This window comes from Cheilinus undulatus, linkage group 21 (assembly GCF_018320785.1).
Source record: "Cheilinus undulatus linkage group 21, ASM1832078v1, whole genome shotgun sequence".
NCBI lineage: Eukaryota > Metazoa > Chordata > Actinopteri > Labriformes > Labridae > Cheilinus > Cheilinus undulatus.
This window is the reverse complement of record NC_054885.1, coordinates 6,187,587-6,214,215: the sequence shown is the minus strand read 5'-3', so window position 1 is coordinate 6,214,215 and position 26,629 is coordinate 6,187,587. Positions and strand designations below refer to the sequence as shown.

The following is a 26,629-nucleotide window of genomic DNA, read 5'->3' as shown; positions in this document are numbered from 1 at the left end:
AATGTCTGCAACTCCTCGTGATCCTTGAGTTCTGCTGATCAGCTTTGCCTCAGTGTCCCTAAAACCACATTGAACCAGTGATCAAACGTTTTCTGTGATGGCAACTACCCTGTGGAACAGTTTACCTCGCGAAATCAAGACAGGCCCACCCTACCTACTTTTGAATCAAGCCTTAAAACTTTTATTTTTTTTTACTTTTAACTCAGCATGAAACTTGTGTGATCTCTGTACTTTTATGTCTTTTTATTTTCTTAATCATTGTGTTTTTATGGCTTCTATATGTCTGTGTGTTTTCCATTCATTGTATTGATTTTATGATATTATTATTTGCCTTTATAAATTTCTTAATTTTTTTTTTCTTTCTGCATTTTAGTCAGTTTGCAGCACTTTGTTAAACTTCATGTTTGTGTAAAATGTGTCAGTAATTTTGATTATTTCTCTCAACAGTCAGTAGGTAAAGTTTAATTCATTTATTTTCAAAACAGCCTTCAGCTGCCCAAAGTGTGTCCCAAATAAAGGAAAAATAAAGCAGCAAACAATACAACAGTGAACACAGTAATATTGCAGACTGTACATACACATTGAAAAGTGCTTTATAAATCAAACATTATATTTATTATTATCATTATTATTATTATACAAAGAAAAAAGAATTTGGTACGGATCAAAAAGCGAAAGAAAAAGTTAGGGTTTAAGCCATTATCAGTAATAGTAATATCTAATAATTAATTTATTTATAAATATTGAATAAAAGTCAAACTTCTGCACTTAGCTTCATAGATAGTGATTTATTTATTCATGTATTTATTTTGCAAAATATTTAGTAGTTTAAACAAATCTTGCAAAAGGTCATTTTTGCAAAAGCTACAGGTTTTAGGTTTATTTTTAATTTCCTTTTTTTATATATATATTTATTTTTTCATTTGTGTTTTTAAAAATATATATTCACTTTTATTTTAATGTCAGGTGGATTGCTTTTTGCAGTCATGGAACATTTGCACAGTTGACCTTCAGGGCCACCATAGAGAAATTATGACTGCTGTCTTTTACCTTTAACCTTTAGCCTGAACTGTAGCCTAATTAAAAAGGAAAATACAACCACAAAGAATCAAAATACCACCGCAGTAGTTAAAAATCAACCATTTTCATAGGAAATACTTTAAAAGTGAACAAGAATATTGCTTCAGTAAGCTGTAACAGAAAAAGTATGTTTAAGGGGTAAAAACTTTAAGTGGAAGCAGATTCTTCGAAGGAACTTTAGCTAGGTAGCATGCTAGCCGCTAGCCACAGCTAGCATTAACCGCCAAGAAAAACAGGAAATAATAAAAGTAGCTACTAATTCAGTCCGGGAGATTACTCACCGTTTTCACACTGTTGTTGACAAACCCGTCTTCCTCATTAATATCCTCCCCTTTGTGTCCTCTGTGTTAGCATTTTTCATCATCATAGCCAGAGTTAGCCCCTAGCCACCCTCATCATCCGCTTTCCCTCCCTTTCCGTCGATAGAATACATGGTTACTACTGACTGCGCATGCTCAGTTTGTAATTAAGGCTGATTAGTGAACAGGTGCGTCACAGGAAATCTATAAAAACTCTGCTGCCCTTTCCGCTTTCCCGGTGTTTTGATGAGCAGAAAAACTCTAAACTTGCAATGAATTTGAAACAAAGAGGATACTGTGTCGGTTTCCTCCTCATTTACACCATCACAACAATAATTTTACCCACAGGGAGCAGGTGTGCCGTTCATTTACCACGACCTGACTCAAGTTTGGCTTCCCATCATGACACAGACAGCTTTCTAAAGACCAAAAGCCTCAGAAAGCTGCTGAACTTCGACTCCAGGCTGAAGGAATCGTTGGTGGATCCTAAAAACGCCCTCATTAGAGACAGGGCCAAGACTGAAAGCTCAAAGGCGATGTCTGAACTACCATTTAAGTCCAAAACGGCGCAGACTTTAACAAACAAAAGCTTCAGAAACCGAAATAAAGCGGAGAAAAAAATAGGAAAGTGGATGGATTCTCCAAATGAAGACTGCAACGAGGGGAAAATTCAACATATCATCCGTGGAAAGTTCACCATCACAGGTCAACTAACAACAAACATTCCTACTGTAGGATACCAGTCAGATTCTGCTCTTTCAGGTGAGTTTCTTCTTCCCAGAATCCTCTCTGTTATTGTGTCTGCTGTAAACAAACAACATAAACTAGATAACCAATCCTTCTGCTGAATTTTATTGTGTGATTTGCATTTTCATTTTGTAGCCTACTTGTTTAAAATATTTTTAAAGATATGTTACAGTCTGGTTCATTTAGAAACAACATAGATTGAAGACGAGCAGGGGTCAATATCAAAAATAGTATTCTTGCCAAATGTGTTAATTATTGTTGCTAATTATATTTTTGTTGTCCCACATTCACCAATATTAACCTATTATATAAATGAATCTCTATTTAAACCTTTGTTTTTACCACTGAAGAATTCTTTTTATATGAATGATAAACTTAATCAGTTTGAATGATAAGATGTGTTTCTATGCCAGTCATTCTCTTATTAAGAAACCCAGCAGCTCTCTTCAGGAGGACAATCAGACGCCATCACAGTTTTTCTGAGCTGTTTGCTTCCTTGTGTTTGTTTACCAGTCCAGGCCAAGGAAGACCAGCAGAAGGTTAAAGTTCAGCAGACCAGAGGCTCAGAGGAAATCTGGCTGAGGCTGCAGCCTGAGGTGGAGTGTGGAGACGAAGCGATGACCCTCACGGTGAGGAGGAGACGAGCCGTCCAGCTGCTGCTCCACCGAGGTAACCGGCTTAATGACTAATGTCGTCCTCAGACAGCATCAGGGAAGCAAACTGTGTCAGCACGGGGTGTTGACTTCACCAGAACACTGCATGTAATCTAAAATCAATGACATTTTATTTTTAAGTATTAGTAATGAAGATCTGACAAGTGCGATGACAGAAAGTGTTAAACAGGAAGTAAATTTAAAAGAAGTATGAGCAAACATAGTCATGGAGTAACCTGTGCATGATGGCTGAATTTACCACATTCATGCAAATATTGCATGCCATGCATGCATTGATTTTAAAATGTGTTTTCCTTTACGTTGTTGCCCTATTTGTTTGAAATTTGCTAAAAAGCAGTGGAGCAGTTTCAATGAAAACCAATATATCATAAAGGCTTTTTTCCTTCATGCTTTGCTAAAATATTTAAGAGGTAGGTATGTTTAATTGTTCTTTCATTTGTCAGTGAATTGTTAACCTCCCGAGATTCTGCATACACATATGAGGACATCACATTTTTGCTCTCCTACAACAAAGTTAAAATTACTGCTATCAGAATATTTGAGATTATAGTCCAGAGTGTCTATTGAAGTTAAAGTTATTGGCTTTTAAATGCTGGGGCAATTTCCTGTTTGGATATTTATGAGAATTTACTGGGAAATAATCAAGTATTTTCATATACATTTCGGGGATGTGTTTGCATGTTTTAAAGCGTTTTATTGTAAGTTTTGAGGCTATTTGCTTTAAATTTCTTTAGCATTTTCTTGGGAATTTGGGAAATCTATTTGTATATTTTTTGGACTGGACTGGGTTTTTGGGAGTAACGGATTGGCCATGTATTTGTAAATTTTGTTTTAAAGTTTGCAGAGAATTTCAGGCAGAAAAATCTCAGGTCTGAGGAGGTGAAACATGCTTACATTGATGTGTATCCATTTGTAGCCTTCATGTTTTGTTTTTGATGAATATTTTGTGTAAATTGAAATTGCGTTCGAAAAAGAATAAGTTAAAAAATATTCAAAATAGGTCATGTTAAAACAAATTTGCAAGTTATATGATAACATCAAAGCAAGAAAAGAAGGATAATTGCGTTAGACTAACTTTACTGAACTGAACTTTATGTAGAGGCACAACAAACAGAAGTTTTTAACCCTAAATGTATGAGCTTGTGATTGTGGCAGACCTCAGGTGTTCCACAGGTGGGGAGGATGAAACCAAACAGCTGCCTCTCCGTTCACATAACAAAGCTGCTTACCTGAGAACTGCATAAGTACTTTCTATCTCCGTTTGTTTACTATCGTAGCCACAAACATTGCTGCCGCGACCCAAAAAGCAATGTGACATTATGTTTGGTCCCAAGCCCTGTTTTTATACTACAATAACTAACACTATCATCATTTTCATGACCCTGTTGTCACATTTTTCATCTCAAAATTTGCACATAACTGTCACCAATGAAACTGTGAAACTAAAGATTCAAGGGGTCTAAAAATATATTGATATGAGAAAGGTGTTAATTTAGATATCGGATTTTCCCTGAGAGTCAGAAACTATTGCCAGAGAGATTCGGGATTTGACCTTCTACTTTGTGGACTTAAGCAAAGTCTTGCTGTACCATAGCAATTTTACAACCATACATAATTACTGCAGCTATACAATAACTTAAGTTCAGTCAGGACCACTTTGTCAAGAAACACACTATTTGCAGTTATAAAAAGTTCTTCTTTATTTACAGCTGTAAATTTGCAATTGTTACTGTTATTCATATGCAGCTGTCCTGGGAAGGAGGAGCTGGGGTGGAGGAGGGTTGTAAAAGGTGGCTTGGAGAGGGAGCAGCAAAGCATAGCCAGGTTAGAGCAGTTTAAATATGGCAGTATGAGTGTGATTAGGCAATAGCGTGCATTAAAGAAAAACAAGCTGGCCTTCAGCTGATGAAGGCATGTGTGAGATCAGCTGATCTCAGTTATATAGCAGTGTTTCACTCTGTGGCCTGCCTGAACTAATGCTATACACTCGATTTACTGTAACATGTTTTAAATGGGCCAGGGGCCCAAACTTTATCCACTGAGGGCCACATACAGATATATATGTAAGGATGATGGGGCCACTTTCATATTCCTCACCTTGAGGATATTTAGAACCAATCTAATGTAGGTTAAGACATGCAAAGTTACTGAGTAGGCCTAAATGGCTAGTTAACTGCTGACAAGGCAAATACACAATCATTTTTAGGATTTTGGGAAAGGCCAATAGTATTTCAGAGGGCCCTGTTTGGCCCCGGCTACCACTGGCTCTGCCCCTTAATTGTTACCGATTCTGTTATTTGTTGCTGTAATCCATCAGAAAAATGTAAATAAGGATATTGTTATTATTTTGGTTGCAAATGTGTTCACTATTTACCATGTTGTCCCATTTAGTCATAAAAAACATAAATAAATTGAGTCAAAATGTTTGCTTACCGATTTGACATTGCAGCACGGCCTTGTGCTGAAACTACGAAGTTCAAGCACAATTTTAATGTTCAAATGTAGGCCATATTTAATTTTATACCAAGAATTTGCTGAGGGCCAATCAGAAACAGACTGCAGGCCATAGTTTGGACACCCCTGAAATAGGCAATTTTGCATAGATATGGATTCGGTGTGCTTTGAAATTTTGACTTGATCTTAGGTGTGATTGGACAAAAAAGGTTGAAAACCACTGTTGTACATCATGAGGCTACTGATGCCCCTGTTTTTATTATTTAAAGAGTGATGTAATAGTTGTTTTTTTTTATTTTTTATGCACGTCTCAGATAATGATTCGTCAGTCCCGTTGTCCCAGCTGCCCCCTCAGTGTGGTTACTCTGTGCAAACGTCATGGAAAGATCTCAGTCTGATGGCTAAATATGACGCCTGCCACGTCACACAGGAGGTACAGACTCACATTGAAAACCAACACTTCCACGTATATTTGATGCAGTGGATAAAAACCTTCCATGTGTCTTTGTCTCATGATATTACCTGGAAAATACTATTCCATACTTTTACTTTTCCATTTAAAAAAAATACAAAATTAAATCTTAGTGTTTAAATATCTTATGTCCAGGATGACCACTACGTGCTGCCTCTGCTCTGGAGAGGAACTCCAGTGAAGATGTCATGCCCGTCCTCTCCGATCAAGTCTCAGGTCACAGGTCTGCCCTTTCTCTGCTGCTCCCCCTACAGTCTGACTGTGAAAGTGCAGGGACTGACTGACACAGAGGGGCTGAGGGTGAATGGTAAATGCAAAGTAGATTTTTCAATCCATTAAGCACTTTAATGCTCTTCCTCTCTGTGGTCTTTTAGCCTTTGACTCTAAATGTGACTTCTTCCTTTCAGTCAGAGGAGAGTGGACTCCTCTGGTGATGCTGGCTGAGCAGTGTGGCTACACTCTGGACCAACATGATGACGAGATCATCATTGCTGCTCCGTATTTATCATGTGGAATCACTGTGAAGGTAAATTTCAGAAAAGGCTCTAAAGACGTTGTTTCTGCAGTAAAATGATTGCCTCAATTGCACAATCATTAACTGCATACTGCAAACATGCAGTAATTATCTGTGCATGTTTGCAGTAGTTCAGACTTGCACAGTTCTAAACTTCACATATTCTCACACAAAATCTGTTTTGCAGGATGGAAAACACAGACTTCCTCTTCAAATAGGAGAGAAGATGTTCACTCTGGCTTGCCCTATCTCTCAAACACCAATCCTTCAGCCTCTATTTGACATCCCTAAGCAGCAAACAGAGCAGCCAGAGTCTCAGCAGCCTCGTGCATGGGCTCCACCGTTCTATCTGGCCCCACCTTTCTACCCCCATCCTACGTATCATTATACAAATCCCCCTAGTGATGCAAAACACCCTCCTACTCCTTCATCTCCTGCTGCCCAGACTACATTCAGCACACAGCCTCCACCTTCTGCTGACTACCAGGCTTACTACTCCCACCAGACCCATTTAAAGCCTTATTTTCACAGTTTTGGTGCCCACATTTCTCCACCAGCTACAGACCGTGAGGAGGATTCAAGGAATGAGCATCCATATGTGCAGAAAAAGCAAGAAATGCAGGCTGAGATGCACACTGCTGGAGATTTTCTCCCCTCAGAGACCCACCATCCGACGTCTGATGCACCTCCTCTGCAGCCGCTGAGCTATGGAGCCTTTAGTCCATACTACCACTACTACCACCATCCTAAAATCCCTCTACCAGGCCCTACCAAAGACCCTGATCCAGGTCCTGATGAGCCAAAGGAACCACCTCATCCTGATTTTGCACCATCTCCACGCAGTGTCAAGCCATTTGAGGCTTCTCCTCTTCCTTCAACCCCTTCAGAAAGCCCTGAATTCACTTATAAAACCTCTGAACATCATCCTCCTCATCCTCTGCCATATCCCTACTACTACTTCTATTACTTCCCACATATTGCCAAAGATGAGGCCAGATTATCAGCTCCTCTTAGCCCAAAAAAAGATGATCGGAGCTCAAAATCAGGTAGTTTTCTTCTTGAAAACAAATTGAATCCTAACAAAGACAATCCAAATCCTAATGAAATGATGCAGTTTGGAAGTAAAAGTGCAGAAGTGCATGAGAAAAAAGAAGAAAATGTCGATGTAAACAACAAAGATGTAGCCACCAACTCTACTAGTTATGCAGCTGCTCCCTCACCCAACCACTATCCCCCTTTTTATCCATTCTACCTCCATCCCTATTACTTCTACCAGCTGGTTTATGGAGCGGAGAATTCACCCAGCAGTCACAGTCATGAGCCACCAACTTCACCCAAACAAGACTTGGGCCCCATACATAAATCTACCTCCTCCCCACCTCTGCAAACTTCTAATCCAACCACTCCTCCACCCACGAAACCATTGCACAACATTCACAATGTGCACCAACATCCGTATTACTACTACAACCTCTACGATCAGCCTGAAGTATCTGCAAATGAATATGAACCGAATCCTGCAGGGGAAGTTGACTCAATGTCAAGATCTCTGCCATCATCTGACTACAGTGGTATGGGTGCATCACTTCCCAGCATGCATCAGCCACCGTACGCCTATCATCTCATTCAGCAGCATCCATATTCTGCTCTTGGGCATTCTGATGAAGACGAGGTGCTGGATGATGAAATGAGAGGTAAACCGCTTCATAGAAACACAAGAAGCTACATCAGGGGTGTTTCATTGTTGTAGTAGATTTTAGTTTTGTTTTGAGTTATTTGTTAAAATAGATGCCTTAAAAAAAACTAGAAATATGTTTAAGGTTACAAATTTGCCACTTTAGACTAATTTAGCCAAATTTGAACCTTTTTTACATCACCTTTCCCCACCAGTTTTGCAAATAAAAAAAAATGTTTTCACCACTTCTGAAACAATTCGTGCCACTTTCCGCCTATTGTTGCCTCCACTGACCTATTATTTCCACTATTAACCCTATTTATGCCCATTTAACCCATTTCTCCCAGTTTTTGCCTACTACCCTGCCTCAGTTAACCCATTTTTTCCAGTTTAAACCAACTTTTCTTCCCATTTCACCAAATTTTCCACCCATTTTTGTCGCTTTACCCAATTTTTGCTTATTTTTTTGCTACTTTTATCCCATTCCTGCTACTTTCAAAATCCAATTTCACCACCTTTTCCAGCAATTTTGGCCATTTTTGACCAATTTTAATTCTGTTTATAAGAAAAAGGATTTACACTTTTAAGACAATTGCAATATGAGTGAAATTAATTGCAATAAGATATTTTTTCTAAATCATTTAGCCCTACTAAATACCCATATACACTCTCTAAAAAAGTGGTATTGGTGTCTAGTCTGGTCTAAAATCCTGGGCTGCACGGCGGCGCAGGTTCCTGGTTCGCTTCTCGGTCAAGGCCTTTCTGAATGGAGTTTGCACTTTCTTACCTTGCATGCATGGGTTCTCTCCAGGTACTCCGGCTTCCTCCCACCACCAAAGACATGCTCCTTAGGTTAACTGGTAACTCTAAATTGGCCGTAGGTGTGAATGTGAGTGAGAGATAAGTGGTATAGAAAATAGATGGATGGAAGAAAATCCTAAATGCATTTGACTGGAACCTCTCACCTCTAATGTCGTTGAATGAAACTGTTAAATATGACATACTCTTGTCTCTGTTTTCTCCCAGATCAGCTAAAGATGGACTTGTACAACCCCTCCACCTCACCATGTGACCACGACCGGGAGTCAGACCTCGTCTGCAACTCCTCTTTGGGCTGCTGCTGGTACCCTATGAACGGTGAGTCGACTTTGAATCACAAATGGGTCAAAAATCTGATTTGATAGCCTAAATGGCCAAGACAACGGCACTGAAGCTATGATTAACTTTTTGTCTGAACCCACAGACTGCACACTAGGACAGTATTTCCTCTTTCTTGTGCCTGACTCTGAAATGGAGCCTTCAGCTGTCTCTCCTGTTCCCCTTTCTGAGGTCAGTTAGTGCCCTAACTAAGGAGTGAAACTTCATTAAATCTGGATGTAGACAACATGATGTCAAAAAGTCAGCAGACTGTGATGGTGCTGTGTCTGTTTTTTTTTTTTTTTTAAATCTATTATGGAGTGATTTATTCCCCTGAAACTTTGCCTGACCACAGTTGTTTTTTTTAATAGTGCTTCAAATTGCTTTAAAATGCAACAAACCTCCCCACACTATCATCCTATCTTCATCAGGTGTTTGATCAAACATCTGCTCATCCATCAGAAGATCATGGACTCCACTGTCTTCATCAAGACCACAGAGCTGAGAGTGAGGACTCTCTGATCAGGTACAGGAATATGATTGTGTGCTTTTTCAAATACTTTGACATTTAAATGAAGACTTCAGGGATTAAAAAAACACCATCAGAGTGTATTTAACCTTCAGACAAATGCCAGCACAGAGTTAAATGTCTGTAGAAGCACGTAGAGGTCAGATTTATTTCACTGCCGATGATAATGAATCACTTATAACAGGAAAAACTGGTGCAATCCTGAGATAATGATGCAACGAGAAAAGACTCCTTATAAGAAAAACAAGCGAGATTCATCAGTCAATATCCTTCTCCTCGATGCACAGTCTATTTCTTATATTTTTGGTGAAGTTTTTTACTGAAAAGTTTCGTGCAACAAATACATCACCAATACCTTCCAAACAGAGGTGAGTCGCCGAATTGGCCGTCTATAAAGTGTTCGCACAGAAATAAACCTTGTGGTGGGAGAGGTAGTGAAACATTGGATACTTGGATAATTCTGTGTTTTAAAATTATACAATCTCTGTTATTTTAGTGATTGATGGAATCAAACTGTGCCAAAGCTTATAAAAAACATCTGTTTTATAATAGAAGGAGTTTAAGAAAGGAATGAATCCATCAAAAACTGCAAGAAAACTCCCACTCACTGGCTAAATCAATGGTTCGCCACTGGTGGGTGGGGACCCAGAAGCTGATTGTGGCGCTGTTTTCAGTGGGTCAAGAATTCCTAACAAAAAGTGCAGAAGCCCTGTCCAGACACACATTCAAGACGACATACAGTGCCTTGAAAAGTATTTGCCCCCTTTCTGAGTCCTGATTTTTTTGCATATTTATCCCACTTCAATGTTTTGGATCATCAAACCAATTTTTATATCTCACAAAGACAACACAAGTAAATAGAAGATGCAGTTGGATTCATTATCATTTTAAAACCTTCTATGAATGTAATTTACAATGTTGAGAAGCGCATTGCTTAAACAGAACATGGTAATCATGGGAAACACACTGCTAAAAACACACCTATGGGGATAAAAAAAAATCTGTTAATCTCTACACTCTCTTTTTTTGTAGATCCTTCCAGTGACAAGAGAAAGAGAAAATGCAATAAAGATACTCTATTACACAGCTGTACTCATGTTTGGTTTTATTGAAATGAAATAACACAAGAATAAAGAACAAATAAACGTGAAAAATAATTCTAACTTTTTGAAACAACAGTGCAAAGCCACAAGTAAAACGGAAGGAAACTGAAGGTGGTGGTTTTTTTTTTTTTTTTTAAACAGGAAGCTTCATGTGCATCAGTTTGGTCACAGAAATGTTTAGTAGGAATGTGAGTCACAGACAAAGCAGCGTTTCCCTTAAATCACACCAGTTTCAGACAACTTAATTTGAAATGCTGCAAAACCCTGCAGGTTCTCTCTCTTAAAAAGTTCTAGACTTTTTGTAAACACTCTGGAGGTTTTCTGGAGAAGAAGAAGATTCTAACGTCAAACATCCAAGTAGAAAACTTCTTGGCACACTGATGAGTTAGAAAATAAGCGGTCTGACAAAAAAACATGCAAACTCCAACATAGCTGCAAAAACACAAAACTTTAAGTCTGATAAAAGTAGATGCCCTTGACAAATGTACCTGCTTTGTGATTAACAGCAACTCAAAGACAATGTTGGCAGAACAGGACGATATAAAGGGATACTAAAAACACCATGCATTCCAGAATAATGTAAAAAAGATATTTTACCAACTGTTCATTTGCATTTGGTCAGTTCATCAGCCCAATGTACATTAATGAAAAAAAACAAGATCTAAACAGAAAACAAAAGCCGGTGTGTTCAGTATTCACATACAGATAAAGGTCTGTAAACATGCCTCCTCTAACCCCGGTTACATCAGACTCAGCGATGTTTTACTCTAATGAAGCTGATGAAGAATTAAACAGCGGCTTCTCCTGTTCAGTACACGGCTCTGTAGTACGCCTTCACCTCCTGATGGACGGCCTGGAGCTGTTTGAGGAGGATGACTGAGCAGACCAGAGCGATGACCTGCCGAGAGAATAGAGAGAGGAGGAAGAGGAGTAAAGAGGGGGGAGGGATAAAGAGCTGCGTCACCTCTAGCATGAAGAAGAATGAGAGAGGATGCACTACGAAGCTCCTTCCGCACACCTGCATGCACCATCAAGGAGACTTTAAAAAAAAAGGCAAAATGTGAATATGGACAAGAAAAATCCAACCCAGGTTGTGCTCATTTGGCAACTGGTAATTTGGCTGCAGCTAACAGTTTAATCAGGTTTAAAGGAGATGCGAGTCGATGTGATTTTATGTAGCTTTGACTCCATTAAGGTTGTTAAAAGGTTCTATCTGAATAACAATGATTTGGAACTAGACACCAGAGCTTTTTCTTCAGTTTGGGGTGAATTCACCCAACCTACCAGCTATGGAGGGTTAGCCAGCTGTGGCTACCTATCAGGGCCCATTTCATAAAGCAGGGTTTGTGACAATCTTGAGTCTCATAACACTGAAATTAGGGGAACTTTGTGAACTCTGTTTCAGAGAAGGAGGAACCAAAAACTGAGGGGTAATTCAAGCTTGTTTCACAGGAAGGGAAGATTTAGTCATTTTCTTTGGTAACTGAGTTTGGGGTTAATGACAAAGCTGGAAAACAACTGGACTTTGTTAAATCACGCCCACAATGAAACATATTTAGACGAGATGATACGATCCCTGATCAAAGTAAGATTCGCTCTAAAGGAGAGGTTCGGGAAGCTGTTTGAGTATTCGGACCCACTACCACATACTTATTGGCAAATTGCGACCCAAATTTCTTACATTTAAAATCATAACCAAGTGTTTTTAATGAAAAAGTTGTTTTCTGGACTTGATATGGAGCACAATATGTTTGAAAAACAAAGAAATGAGGAAATTTCATTCTAAATAAAAGCACTTTTGCCAAATATTTTCTAGGCACAAATCTGTAACCCACTGAAAATGGCTCTGTTACCTACCTTTGGGTCCTGACCCACCACTGCTCTAAAGCACCCTCATATTAAACAAGATACAACAGGAGATATGTCACATATTGCTGTTAGAACCATTCTCTGAGAAAATACGTTTTAATGCTCTCCTTATTATGCTGTTGGCCTATCGCAACACATATGCACCGGCGCAGAGACGCTGAGCCATTCTGTAGCTATTTGGATTTAAAAAACACCCCTTTCCGGGGAGAAGCTGGCCTAGTGGTTAAAGGTGCTCCCCATGTACGCGGGCGGCCCGGGTTCGTATCCAGCCTGAGGCCCTTTACTGCATGTCTCATCCCCACTCTTGACCCTGTTTCCAACTCTATCCACTGTCCTCCTCTATCTAATAAAGGCACAAAAATGCCCAAAAATAAATCTTAAAAAAAAAAAAACAAAAAAAAAACACCCCTTTCCATGAAAATTGGCTGCATTACATTAAACATCTGATGACGAGGATGGTAATAGCTCAGCATAAATAGGGTAAAGTAAGCCAACTGCCTGCAAGAGCTGGTGGAAGCACTTATGTTTTTCTGACGCACAAACTTTCCAAAGATCAGGAAACAATTCAACCTCTGTATGACTTTAAAATAAATGCATAAATACAGTTGGTAAATATTATTTTGACATTGCTATTACTAAGCCCTAACTAGGAGTTAAACCAGTCTGAGACTGTCAAGCTGCTTTTTTATCCATGTGTGGCATTCATTACACATGACAAGGATGTTGTTGAGTTTTCTGAACCTACTTCTTGAAATGGGCCCCAGGTTAAGCATCCAGTGGAAATATTCTATTTTTGCCAAATTCATCACAATCAAAGTCCCCACTTCTCATGTTGATCAAGAACTTTTCCTTTACAGGAGCCATATCAAGGAATTTAGTATAATATGCAGCAATTTAACAGCTTGTACATGCCATGTGAGCACAGGTGAGAAACAGATTTGGGTCTTTTAGTTTGGATTTTTCTACCACAGAAAGCAGAAACACCCTCCAACCATGCAAAGAGCAGCTGAGCAGATAAAAGCATCTCTCTGTATCTCTACATCCAAGCATTATGTGATAAAATCAAGACGGATTTAAAGTGAGAGAGGAAACTGACTAGGCCTGAGTCAGAGGGATGTTGGCCTCAGTGAGAGGGGTGAAGATGATGGGGTCCTGGTCAGGGTAATAGGAGGTGGGGGGTGAGGGCTGAGCCAGCACAGGGGTGGACTGAGTCAGGATGATGTACTGGGAAGCTGAGGCAGACTGTCTGAGCTTTGAACTGAGGGTGGTGCTGCAGAACAGAGCTACGAGCTTCATGAACAACGATGGAAAGAGAGATGGAGACATTGAAGAGGGAGGAGAGTTGATTTAGAGACAGAGGGATGCACACAGATTAAAACATGGACTCAAACTTTACAAACAAGAGGACTGTAAAACGCAAGATAAACACTGACACAAATAGACCTCTATCTCAATCAGTGATTGCATATAAAGATGGATGATGCATCTTCACCTCCTCCTGCTGTACAAAAGTGAAGCTAAAATCCTCCGTCTGCAACTAGAGCTGACATACTGCTCTTTTGGAGCCAGAATATGTGCAGCATATTCAGCATTCCTTCGTATAACCAAAACAAACTTCCTGATAAAACATCATAGCTCCCTCTGATTGGTTCAGGCAATTAGAAACCGTTTACTGTGTTAATTTTCATTTTAGGTGATCTGAAACAAGTGACCAAACCTACCTTGCCATATGTGGAAAAAGTCATTTTCCCTTCTTGATAATTCATCAATTAGCTGTCAATAACCACATTTTTGGAAATGAATTCAACTTTACTTGCCACACCCAGGCCTGATTATTGCCAGACCTGTTGAATCCAGAAATCCCTTAAATAGAACCTGAAGGAGGCTAAAAGATCTCCAACACATCATGGAACCATCTAAAGAAATTCAAGAACAGATGAGAAAAACAAAGTCGCTGACATCAGTCTGAAAGGGGTTACAACGGCATTTCTCAGGCGTTGGGACTACAGAACACCATGCTGAGCACCATTATCCACCACTGGAGAAAACTTGGAGAAGTGGTGGCCCTTTCCAGGAGTGGTTGGTCTACCAAAATGGCTCCAAGAGGGCAACAAAGACTCATCCAGGAGGTCACAAAAGAATCCACAACATCTAAAGACATGAAGGCCTCACCTGGCTCAGTGGAGGGCGGTATTCATGATTCGACAATAAGAAAGAGACTGGCCAAAAACTGGCATCCATAGGAGAGCTCCAAGACCAAAACCACTGCTAACCAAAAAGAACACAAAGGCTCGTCTCCCATTTGACAGGAAATCTTGATGATCCCCAAGACTTTTGGGAAAATATTCTATGGACCCACCAGACAAAAACTGAACTTTTTGATAGGCGTCCATCCCGTTCCATCTAGAATAAAACTAAAACAGCATTTCACCAAAGAACATCATGACCAACAGCCAAACACGGTGGTGGTACTGGGGCTGCTTCAGGGCCTGGACCACTTGCCGTAATTGACTGAATCATGACTTCTGCACTCAACCAGAAAATCCTGAAGGAGAACATCCTGTCATCACTTCATGATCTCAAGCTCAAGCACACTTGCATTGGGCAATAGGACAATGATCCCAAACACACTGACAAGTCCACCTTTAGTTTAAATAAACTAAATGAAGGTTTTGGAGTGACCTAGTCAAAGTCTGGACTTAAGTCTGATTAGGATGTTGTAGCATGACCTTAAACAAGCTGTTTATGCTCAAAAACCCTCCAGTGTGGCTGAATTAAAACAATTCTGCACAGAAGAGTGGGACAAAATTCCTCCACAGTGATGTCAAAGACTCCTGGTCAGTTATTGCAAACGCTTGCCTGCAGCTGTTGCCACCAAGAGTGGAACAACCAGCTGTTAGGTTTAGGGGGGATTGACTTTTTCACATAGGGCCATGTAGGTTTGGATGACTTTTTCCCTCAAAGAATAAAATCATCATTTTAAAACTTCATTTTACATTTATTCTGATTCTCTTTGTCTGATCTTTAAATTTGTTTGATAATCTTAAACATTTAAGTGTGAAAAATGTGCAACAAAAAAAAAAAAAAGGAAATCAGGAAGTGGCTGCCGGATAGAAAAGACTAAATGGACATTTGTTTACACCCAGGAAGAAGCAGTCGTGTGCATAATTCTGACGTATTTAGTGACCAGACTGGTGGCAGAAAGCCAACTCACAGTTGCAATTTAGCTTTCCATTAGCTTTCAGCAAACTTGCAAGCAATTCAATTGAAAGTTGTGGACCATCTGGACACCTCCTCCGTTAACTCTGTTTTTATGCTCTACATTTGAAACATTTGGATCGTGTTTCTTTCGCCCTTACCTCTGCACATTCTCTTGAAATTCATGGATACAAACGAAACATTGCATTTCCTTGTATAATGTATGTTAGAACAATGAAATTACTAGAAAAACTGCTTCTGATGTGAAACCATAAATATATTTTCTCCTTTTTTCATTGAATTAAGAGTTGAAATCCCATAATTTCTGAGTGTGGAAATGTGCAGCTTTATTTTCCTACCAGCAGAGCTCCTGTTCCAACAAACACGCCCAACACCAGCGGAGCTTGACTGTCGAACTTGGACTCGATGACTGCAGGACAAGTCTGCAGGACAACCAGGACAGGACAAACTGTTATAGCGCTCTTTGATAACCCAGACTTTACACAAAACTAGAGCCTGATATCCTGTCTACACAGAGGAAAAATGGTTAAATCCTCAGTCCTAAACAAAAGTCATCTGTCTTTTATTCTGCGCTGACTTACCGGCATGACAATGTTTTCAAAAATGCTGTTTGGTTTGGGGCAGTCCAGAGACTCGACCAGTGGAGACCCGGTCACTCCACAGCAGTGAAGCTGCACAGAGGAGGGAGGTTAAAGGGATAGTGCAAGGTTTTAGAGGAGAGTTTACAAGTTATCAAGTTTAGGTGTACTGATAACCAAGGCTCTATCTGAGCTGGCCCAGAGATAGTAGGGAATGACATGAGGGGAGGAAGCCACAGTCCTGTGACTTCATTCCCATGTCATTCCCTACTGTCCTATCAAATAAAGGCATAAAAGCCTAAAATAAATCTTTAAAATTAAATATTTGCAAAATCTATTACTTAGGATATTGCCTACATTTTTGTAGCTTTACAAACAGGACTTCTGGTCTGCAGGACTTCGGTGTTTGCTGCTGTAGCATCAAACAGGTACTGATATTGTTCATTTTTACTATAATCTTATCAATGTATGAAATTCTTGCATCATGGCAAACCTAATCTGGACCATCCTGATGAATGTTTTTTAATCCAAACTCAGTATACCATAATGACAAAGTGAAAACAAAGTTCTAGAACTTTTGCATCTTTGCGTACTTACATATTCAGATCCTTTATTTATTTGAAGCACCATTGGCAGCAATTACAGCCTCGAGTTTTTTTTGAGTATGATGCAACAAGCTTTGCACACCTGGACTGGTGGATTTTCTGCCATTTTTCACAAATCCTCTCAAGCTTAGTCAGGTTGGATGGGGACTGTATGGCCACTTTCAGGTCTTTACAGAGATGTTTGATAGGGTTCAAGTCAGGATCCTGGCTGGGCCTCCTTAATCCACTCCTGTGTTGTCTTGGCTGTGTGTCTATGGTCAATGACATGTTAGAAGGTGAACCCTGAGCCCAGTCTGAGGTCCTGAACTCTGCAGAGAAGGTTTTCATTGAGGGTACCTCCCTGTCCCTGCTGCTGAGAAAAACCCCCACATCATGATGCTGCCACCACCATGCTTCACCCCTCGGATGTTAGTGGACAGGTGAGTAACAGTGCTTGGTTTTTTCCAGACTTAACACTTAGAACTGAGGCCAAACAGTTCAATCTTGGTTTCATCGGACAAGAGAATCTTGTTTCTCACAGTTCGAGTCCTTTGAGTCCTTTTTTGTAAACTCTAATTGGGCTCCAAGTGGCCTGGGAGGCTGCAGTGATGGCTGTCCTTCTGCAACTTTGTCCCACCTCCACATAGGATCTCTGGCGCTCAGTCAGAGTGACCATCAGGTTCTTGGTCAACTCTCTTACAAAGGCCCTTCTCCACCAATTACTTAGTTTGGTCAGGCGACCAGGTCTTGGAAGAGTCCAGGTTGCCAAATTTCTTCCATTGGAGAATGATAGAGGCCACTGTGCTCATGGGAATTTTCAGAGCAACAGATTTTTTTTTGCTGCTTTCCCCAGATCTGTGCCTTGCTACAGTCCTGTTCTGAGCTCTGCAGGCTGTTCCTTTGACCTCATGGCTTTGTTTTTGCTCTGATTTGTATTGTCATCTGTTAGGTTTTCTATAGAGAGGTGTGTGTGCCTTTCCAAATCATATCCAATCAGTTTATTTTGGACTCAAATGAAGGTGTAGAAACATATCAGCAAAGATCAAAAGAAATGGAAATTTCAAGTGTTGTTGCAAAGGGTCTGAATACTGATTTCAATGTGATATGTCAGTTTGCAAAAATCCCTAGAATAATGCTTACACTTTGTCATTGTGGAGTAGCATCAGGCTGCTACATATTAACTAAAAATCAAAAGGGGTCTGAATACCTGCTGGATTAGACTGTTTTGATATCAAACCAGAGATATTTCTAAGTTAGGAGCTTTGTTCTCACCATGTTGTGGACGAACTGGAGAGTAACTTTAATAACCGGGTCTCCGTTTGCCACATACAGAGCGTACAAGCTGGTGTAAAATTCTGCTATATGCTTCCCAACCTAAAAAACAAACAAACTCGTTTACATCAGTATTTGTTGATTGGAGTTAATATTAAACATATTTTTTCAGTTCACTCACCTCAACCCTCTGGGAGAACGTGATGGCTCCGATACAGACAGCAGCTACAGCCATAAGCGCCAGAAGAACGGAGAACTGGAAGAACAAGCACACAAACATGATTATTACTCTTTTATAAAAAAATGGAGAATTCAGTTATAAACACCCAAACAATTCAGGTTTTCAGTCTATCTACCCAAGCCATTTTTGTGAAGCCAATATCTCTACAATACTTTGAGTTATTTTCATTAATCTTTTACAAATGCCCACTCTAACTCAAGGTTTGCACATTGGATTTTGGAGATCAGAGATTCCCAGGCATTAGGCCTCATATTCATCCCATGCCTATCAGATCTTTCCTGATCACCCCACCACAGACTCCACCCCTGTCCTTCTTCCTGACCCACTGCTGTGCTTGCTCTATGTGGACATTGTTTAGCTCATGGAGGCATGCAACCACCAGGGTGTTGCTCCAGTAAATAATGAATGGTTGAACTTTAATGGCTCTTTGGCACACAGCTACCATTGCTCCTTTCAACTCAATGATTTACAGATTCTCTGACATGTTTTAACGAACGCAAGTTTTACACAAACATGTTCAGATAAGCAGGAAGTGTCATTCACATGAGTCATAATAACAGTTTAATCCTCATGTTTGGTGACCTCAGACTGCTATCAGCCTCAGATTCACAGTATAAAAGCTTTCTTTGCAGGTGTCTACGCTGCATTTCCTGCCTCGTTTCTAAACCACAGTTTGGATGTAATCAAAGTAAATACATATCTATGCTGTTAGTATTCAAGTGTGTTGCAGTTTGTTTGTGTTCATGCCTTCTCAGTCATCCACCTTCGTGCTACCTAAGTGTTCAGGAATTTATCTGATCGTTCCCACACAGAGCAGAGGCAAGAAAAAGATGAGACTAGGATTTGATTCTGGCAGAAATGAAATGAAATCTCTACCTGTTTCATACCACAGCAACAAAAGGAAAAGTCCCGGACACCCAGCGTTGGGTCATCTATTGATTTTATTATCAAAGATTGCAGGCAAAATCGTGCACACTGTGCAGGTTTCGCAAAACATAGCCACTGTTTCAGTGATGAAACGTCAATGCTTTGAGCAATTTAGACAGTTTTCAGGAGTTTTTGATGGATCCATTCCTCTTCTACCCACCTGATGTAGTTTCTGAAAAGTTTAAGTACAAATAATTTTTCCAGCGAGCCTTGACTCAGAATATGCCCTCATGATCATCAAAGAGGTAGTTCTGGCCTAAAATCTGGGCTTAAATCTCACATATTTTACCCCTTTAGACAAGTTTATTTTGGTCTCAGAGGTTTTCAAAACATGCCTGGGAACTTTGTTGATGAAAACACTCTAGTATTGGATTTTTGCATGTCTATAAAAACCCTCTGTTTCAGCCCTGCTCAGAACGAGCTGTTTCTGTGTCTGTGGCTTTAAATGTCATTGAGCTGTCTGACTCTGCTCCTCTCAGGAGATGGATGTGGTTCTCCTAAGCCCTCTCTGGATCAGGAGAGGAGGTGGAACTTTCTTTGTGGGGAACTGCTAACTCCCTACACGACATCATAAGGGGAAACTCTGAGAACGGTTTGTTTCAGCACACATTATCTGAAAGCTGGGGGGGGGGTGATTCTTGGGGGATTGTGGACTGATCGGGGGCACATATTTCTGCTAGAAAAGCCTGAAAAAGTGTATATGCATAAATGTCTGATGTCAAATTGGAGAAGGGGGGGTTAGTTTCTAAGTGCAGCTGTGTTGCTGGACATTACAGCTTTACAAATTTATTTGACATGGTTTGGAAAGGCACACTCCTCGCTATAGAAGGCCTCGCAGCTGGCAATGCATATGAGAGCAAAAACCAAACCATGAGGTTAAAAGAACTGCCTGCAGAGCTCAAAACAGGACTGTACCAAGGCACAAAAAATGTGTTGCTCTGAAGGTTTTCAAAGCACAGTGGCCTCCATCATTCTCCACTGGAAGAAGTTTGGCATAAGCAGGACTTTTCCAAGAGCCGGCCGCCCGGCCAAACTGAGCAATCAGGGGAGGACAGCCTTGGTAAGAGAGGAGATTGAGAACCAGATAGTCACTCTGACTGAGCTCCAGAGACCCTGTGTAGAGATGGGACAAAGTTCCAGAAGGACAACCATCACTGCAGCCCTTCACTGATCTGGGCTTTATGGCAGAGTGGCCGACAGAAGCCTCTCCTTGGTGCAAAACTCATGAAAGCCCGCTTAAAGTGCAGAAAAAGCACCCAAAATACTCTAAAACTGTGAGAAACAAGATTCTCTGACAACAAGATTGAACTGTTTAGCCTCAGTTCTAAGTGTCCATCAACCGTCCCAATACCATCCCAGCAGTGAAGCATGGTGGTGGCAGCATCATGCTGTGGGGGTGTTTTTCAGCAGCAGAGACTGGGAAACTGGTCAGGGGTTGAGGGGAAGCTCAATGGTGAAAAGTACAGCGATATCCTCAATGGAAACCTGTACCTCAATGCTCAGGACACCACACTGGGCTGAAAGTTCACATTCCTACAGGACAAGCACTTTAGTACACAGCCAAGACAACACAGGATGACCCTGTGAATGTCCTAGAAGGGATCAGCCAGAGCCCTGACTATCCAGCATGAAAATGTCTGTCCACCCACGGTCCCCGTCAAACCTGACTGAGCTTGAGAGGCTTTGCAAAGAAGAATGGTAGAAAGCCCACCGATCCAGGTGTGCAAAGCTTGTTGCATCATATTCAAAAAGCCTCAAGGTTGCAAAGGTGCTTCAGCACTGAGTAAAGGGTTTGAATACTCAGTGTTTCATTTTGCATAAATTTGCTACAATTTTTCTTTTGTCATTATGGCATACTGAGTGCATTAATGAGAGGAAAAATGAATTTAAATGACTGTAGCATCAGGCTATACAATACTTTCTGAATGCACTGCATGAAGGCACTGTATGAACACATAAATAAAAATAAAATACGTTTTTACAAGCGTAATAAACTATTTTTAACCATACTGTGTTATCTGACACCTACTAGTAGGTAGGTGTTAAAATTCAGGTGAAACTGCTGCCTACGTCAGGACTGTCTCCACCGGTTTAACACCTTCAATGTTAGCAGAGTATTACTTAAGTTTTAAACGATGTTCTAAGTAGGCTACTTCTACTGCAATGGGAGGCTGCTGTTTTAAAGTGATATAACTGTCAAGGTCTGCAGCTGTTGTTGTGAATATCAGCATGCAGTCACTATCTTCAATTCTCTGCAGCTCTGCTGATACTTCAACAGCTCCACGTTTGAACAATAATGGTTTTACTTGCTACTAAAATGTAAGCAGGCAAAATTCAAGCGTAGGTCTCATGGTTTATTAAAAAAAATTTCACTGAAAATAGAACCAAGAGACTCAGGATGCAAATGAAAGGATCCTAAAACAAGACATTGTCCATTTCTCTGTTTCTATTCCTCATTATCAGATGAAACCAATCACCAGCTGTTTCCTTAAATCACAACTGAACTATAAATAATAAAGCTGTTTTTTCTGCATAATTTCCAAAATGATAACACAAGAATATATTGAGCTGAACCAGTAGGCACAGGATTCCTATTGTGGAAAAAAGGAGGCGTTGGATATTACACAAGAGACACAAAGTTGGCAGCTGATCTACTATTTTAGGAAGTGATCATGTAACAAAAAAAGTCTTACCACTTGAAGAGCACATCTTTTCTCATTGCACGCTCCATAATCTCCAAAAAAGACCACCAACAGCATCAATGAGCCAAGGACGATCAGGACGGTCACGGCTGATCAACACAGGAAGAGAGAGGCTCAGTATCAGTAGGTTTTTTTTTTTTTGTTTTGAAGGAAATGAGACAAATCTGCAGAACACCAGCACTCACCTATGACAAATGTGGTTGAGCTGAAGGCCTCGATTTCGAATATTCCTCTGGTGTTATTGCTGAACCTCAACCACAGGCCAAAACCCAGACATGCAAACCCCACCAGCTGCAAGAAAAATGGAATCGAAACAAAACCACAGACCTGATGATAAGCTCGCTTACGTGGTTTCACTCACTCAAAACTCAAACTTCTCCCTAAGGCTAAATTTATGAATTAGCAGCTGCTTGTGATGGTAACAAGGATAACCAGAAAAGGGTAACTAGTTGAATGGTGGCCATGCGCCCTGCAGTAAATCTTTTTCATGCAGTGCATGTATAATGTGAAAGGGAACAAAGCTCAACAAATCGCTAAATAAAGCTTAAAAGCTCAGCTTAAATGTCAATGTAAACAATAAGTTTTTAACTTTTGTCATGTATTTATTATGAATTCCACTTGTTTATCTCATATTTTTATGCTGTTATCCCAAGAAAACAGTAAATATCTGCCTATATGTAAATATCAGCCTATATCAGCTTTAAATATCAGCCTTTAACAGCTGTAATATATGCCGATATCAGCTGTAAATACCAGCTGATATCAGCTGTAAATATAAGCTTACATCAGCTGTAAATATCAGCCTATACCAGCTGTAAATATCAGCCATCAGCTGTTCCTTTCAGCCATATTGGCTGCAAATATCAGCCTATACTGTATCATCTATGACTATTAGCCTATATCAGCTGTAAATATCAGCCTATATCAGCTGTAAATATCAGCCATATCAACCTTAAATATCCGCCTATATTAGCTGTAAATATCAGCCTATATCAGCTGTAAATATCAGCCTATATCAGCTGTAAATATCAGCCATATCAACCTTAAATATCCGCCTATATTAGCTGTAAATATCAGCCTATATCAGCTGTAAATATCAGCCTATATCAGCTGTAAATATCCGCCTATATCAACTGTAAATATCCGCCTATATTAGCTGTAAATATCAGCCTATATCAGCTGTAAATATCAGCCTATATCAGCTGTAAATATCCGCCATATCAACCTTAAATATCTGCCTATATTAGCTGTAAATATCCGCCTATATTAGCTGTAAATATCAGCCTATATCAGCTGTAAATATCAGCCTATATCAGTTGTAAATATCCGCCATATCAACCTTAAATATCTGCCTATATTAGCTGTAAATATCAGCCTATATCAGCTGTAAATATCAGCCTATATCAGCTGTAAATATCAGCCTATATCAGCTGTAAATATCAGCCTATATCAGCTGTAAATATCAGCCTATATCAGCTGTTCGTGTCAGCCATATCAGCTGTAAATATCTACAGCACCCTTAATTATCAATCCATATCTGTTGTAAACATTGGCCAGATGTACAAATAAGTTTGTGGTGTTAAAGGCAGGACAATCCGACCTATGTCTGCTCAAGTCTTTTATTTGTTCATTCTCACTCCGTAAACCTGAACGTGCACACTAAGGACTGAAGTTTGACTAGAATGTCATGTATACTGGAGTTGGTTTTAGTATTGATATAGGCTCAAATGAATTTGAGAACTACCTCTGTCACTACAGCACAACTGAGAGAAAAAAAAAAGAATGGGTGAATGACATCTCAGGGTTTTCATGATTCTGTTTTTTTTAAATGTTTTTATTCTCTCAGATTGTGAGATTTTTTTTTCCCCCAACTTGCAGTTATTCTGTCAATAACAGTGTTGTAATTGCCATATTGCATCGTTACTGTTTATATCACACTGAAATAGACACATAAGAGCAGAAGTTTTTATCCTTTTTTTAGCCTTGTTTAGAGACTAAAGTCTGATAACTTGTTTTTAACCAAAGATAAGTGGGTCAGATTCTTTCAGCAACTGGAGCAGGTGACCTGACATTGTATTTGGCAGAAACGAAACTTTGATCAAACAATGGCACACCTTATGGGACCTACATTCACAACACAGCAACAACCATTAGGAACAGAAATCTAGAAAATGCGCAAGTTATAATGCACTCCTTGTAAAACTTTGACAGAAACATAATAATCTCGACAATCTATCTGTTTCCAAGATTTCTGTTATTTAATTAAACAGACTTACCGCGAAGATGATGTTGAAAATGATGAGCATATACTTGCAGAAAAGGCCACATCCATCCAGAGCCATGATGACCACTTGTTAAGTCTGTAAGGTGTATAAGGATGATATTATTGCTTTAATGAACAAGGAGGCGACTGGTTTACCTTAACATACATGCAAGTGCATCAAATGTGATCTCGATGTGTTGCATTTTACATGTTAATTGCGTATTTGGTTAACGGAAATACATAAAAACGTTAAAAAAATGTAGCTTGGCACTGGGCGACGTGACAGCGACACCAGACTAGCATTAAGAAGTAAATGCAATACATACCTGTGTTTTTACACGCTGCTCACGTCCTTTTTCTTGATAAGTTGGCGCAAAGACACGATTCCAGCTCAGACAGACTGCGTGCGTGTTGTGCTTATAGCTGCATGCAGGATATGCTCCGCCCCCTCCACTTACACTGCTATGTAATTGGTTGAGAGTTTTGACTGACGTGAAGGAGCACCAATGAGTGAAGGAGCTCACGCAGCTGTGGTGGTTGGAGAGAGTTCCCAAAGGGGAGAAGAAAGTTGAGGAAACGAAACCGATGCGTAAGGATGTAGCTTTAGGGAATTAAAATAAACCCACAAAGATTAAAAGCACAACGTTGTTTTGTTTCTCTGATCGGATATGGTGCAAATATGAATGAATTCATGGCAAATATAGGAGCTGGCAGTTATTATTAGCCTGTTGTGAAGACTAGCTAGCATAAAAGCGAGGAAAAGGCTGGGCTTTCTTAGGTGTAAAATGAAACTTAAATCAAGCTGAGAGCAAAGAAAGAAAACCATGACCGGAAATGTATTAAAATCACACTGATTCATACCTTATGTTTGTAGGTATGACCTTTGTACAGTCCTAATGGTTTTATCACACTTTCTGAAGTAGAGGGATACATAGGCTACTATTAACCCTCAAATATTATACCTTTAAACAGCAAAAATAAAGCCAATTAACAATTTAAATCATTATATCAATAATTCATTCTTTGAAAAGTGTAAAAAGGGTAAGTTTGGCTTCTTACAGCCACAGTTTGAACAACAATGGCCCTTAAAAATGTACTTAAAGTTTAAATTCTGTTTGGTAGGCTTTCCACTTTGTTAAGCTTAAAGGACATAAAATGTGGTTAACAATTTTAAAGAGTTATTTTGAAATATCTTAATTTTAGATGAAAGGAAACATTCTTTTATAACCACAATTTAAAAAAAAAAAGGTGGAGCGCTGTGTAAAACAAAACCAGAATGCAGTGATTTTCAAATCTCATAAACCACATTTTATTCATCATAGAACATAAACAACACATCAGATGTTGAAACTGGGACATTTTACCATTTCATGAAAAAATATAAAAACATTTTGAATTTGATTACAGCAACACATCTCAAAAAAGTAGAGACAGGGCGACAAAATGCTGGAAAAGTAAGGGAAACTAATGAAAAACAGAGGATTATTTCACAACTAAGTAGCAACAGGTCAGTGACATGACTCGGTATGAAAGGAGCATTTTGGAGAGGCAGAGTCAGAAGTAAAGATGGGCAGAGGTTCACCCATCCGCGAATAAACTACGTCTAAAAATTGTGGAACAATTTCAGAAAAATGTTCCTCAGTATAAAATTGTGACGATGTTAGATATCCCACCATCTACAGTGCATAATATCAAAAGATTCAGGGAATCTAGAGCAGTGGTTCTCAGCCTTGGGGTCGGGACCCCCTTGGGGGTCGCAAGACACTCTGAGGGGGTCACCAGATGCCTTATAAAAACAAAGAGTATTTTTTAAATTACACTGTTGCCACTTTACACCAATTTTACCAACTGTCAACCCTTTTTCATCACTTTTTAACACCAATTTTTGCCAATTTTAGCACATTTTTGCCACTTAACACCCATTTTTGTCCATTTTAAACCCTTTCCAACATTTTTTCTGCTTGTTTTTGCCACTTCTAAACCAATTCTTGCTACTTTGTGACTTATGTTGCCTCTGTTGACCCATTATTACCTCTATCAATCACTTTTTACAACCCTTTTTTTGCCACAGTTAACCCATTTCTGCCAGTTTATATCAGATTTCATCCCATTCCACCTAATTTCCACCAATTGTTTTGCAGTTTAAAGCCTTTTCAGCCACTTTTTAGTCCCCTCTTACAACTTTTTGTGTCTGTTTTTGCCACTTTATCCCAAATATATTGTTTAGAAATCTAATTTCACCACCTTTCCAAACATTTTTTGCCATTATTAACCAATTATAGCAATTTAA

At 39.6% G+C, this 26,629-nt stretch overlaps 3 protein-coding genes across 4 annotated transcripts in view; 1 reads left to right on the top strand and 2 right to left on the bottom strand.

Annotated features, from left to right (window-relative positions):
* LOC121503794 (epithelial membrane protein 2-like) overlaps nucleotides 1–1,505 on the bottom strand; it is a 34,268-nt gene extending 32,763 nt beyond the window's left edge. Inside the window, exon 1 of the mRNA XM_041778353.1 lies at nucleotides 1,362–1,505. The gene's annotated coding sequence lies outside the window, so the exon portion shown is untranslated. The remainder of the gene's footprint in view (nucleotides 1–1,361) is intronic.
* Nucleotides 1,506–1,595: 90 nt separating this feature from the next.
* On the top strand, nucleotides 1,596–10,673 carry LOC121503791. Its single transcript, XM_041778350.1, has 10 exons — nucleotides 1,596–2,141; nucleotides 2,640–2,795; nucleotides 5,569–5,687; nucleotides 5,862–6,033; nucleotides 6,134–6,252; nucleotides 6,428–7,934; nucleotides 8,942–9,052; nucleotides 9,159–9,244; nucleotides 9,484–9,578; nucleotides 10,614–10,673. Exons 1-10 carry the CDS (start codon nucleotides 1,652–1,654, stop codon nucleotides 10,624–10,626), a joined length of 2,868 nt encoding a protein of 955 aa, XP_041634284.1. The 5' UTR covers nucleotides 1,596–1,651; the 3' UTR covers nucleotides 10,627–10,673.
* On the bottom strand, nucleotides 10,672–24,769 carry zgc:65811 (uncharacterized protein LOC393524 homolog). 2 transcript variants are annotated; one of them, XM_041778351.1, is made up of 10 exons: nucleotides 24,666–24,769; nucleotides 24,353–24,436; nucleotides 22,262–22,367; nucleotides 22,068–22,165; nucleotides 18,388–18,462; nucleotides 18,207–18,308; nucleotides 16,354–16,443; nucleotides 16,111–16,194; nucleotides 13,650–13,843; nucleotides 10,672–11,582 (listed from the first exon to the last, which is right to left on the bottom strand). In XM_041778351.1, coding segments are annotated over exons 2-10 (816 nt in total). In that variant the 5' UTR covers nucleotides 24,419–24,436; nucleotides 24,666–24,769; the 3' UTR covers nucleotides 10,672–11,581. The 2 variants fall into 2 exon arrangements, with proteins under 2 accessions (XP_041634285.1, XP_041634286.1); XM_041778352.1 differs by lacking the exon at nucleotides 13,650–13,843.
* Nucleotides 24,770–26,629: the final 1,860 nt, after the last annotated feature.

What these genes read in the sequence shown, in the direction of transcription:
- LOC121503791 (XM_041778350.1), top strand. Translation starts at nt 1,652, where the DNA reads ATGAATTTGAAACAAAGAGGATACTGTGTCGGTTTCCTCCTCATTTAC. An exon ending in GTCAGATTCTGCTCTTTCAG is followed by an intron (nt 2,142 to 2,639) that starts GTGAGTTTCTTC and finishes TTTGTTTACCAG; the next exon opens with TCCAGGCCAAGGAAGACCAG. An exon ending in CCAGCTGCTGCTCCACCGAG is followed by an intron (nt 2,796 to 5,568) that starts GTAACCGGCTTA and finishes TGCACGTCTCAG; the next exon opens with ATAATGATTCGTCAGTCCCG.
- zgc:65811 (XM_041778351.1), bottom strand. Translation starts at nt 24,418, where the DNA reads ATGGCTCTGGATGGATGTGGCCTTTTCTGCAAGTATATGCTCATCATT. An exon ending in CTCAACCACATTTGTCATAG is followed by an intron (nt 22,166 to 22,261) that starts GTGAGTGCTGGT and finishes TGTGTTGATCAG; the next exon opens with CCGTGACCGTCCTGATCGTC. An exon ending in CGTTCTCCCAGAGGGTTGAG is followed by an intron (nt 18,309 to 18,387) that starts GTGAGTGAACTG and finishes TTTGTTTTTTAG; the next exon opens with GTTGGGAAGCATATAGCAGA.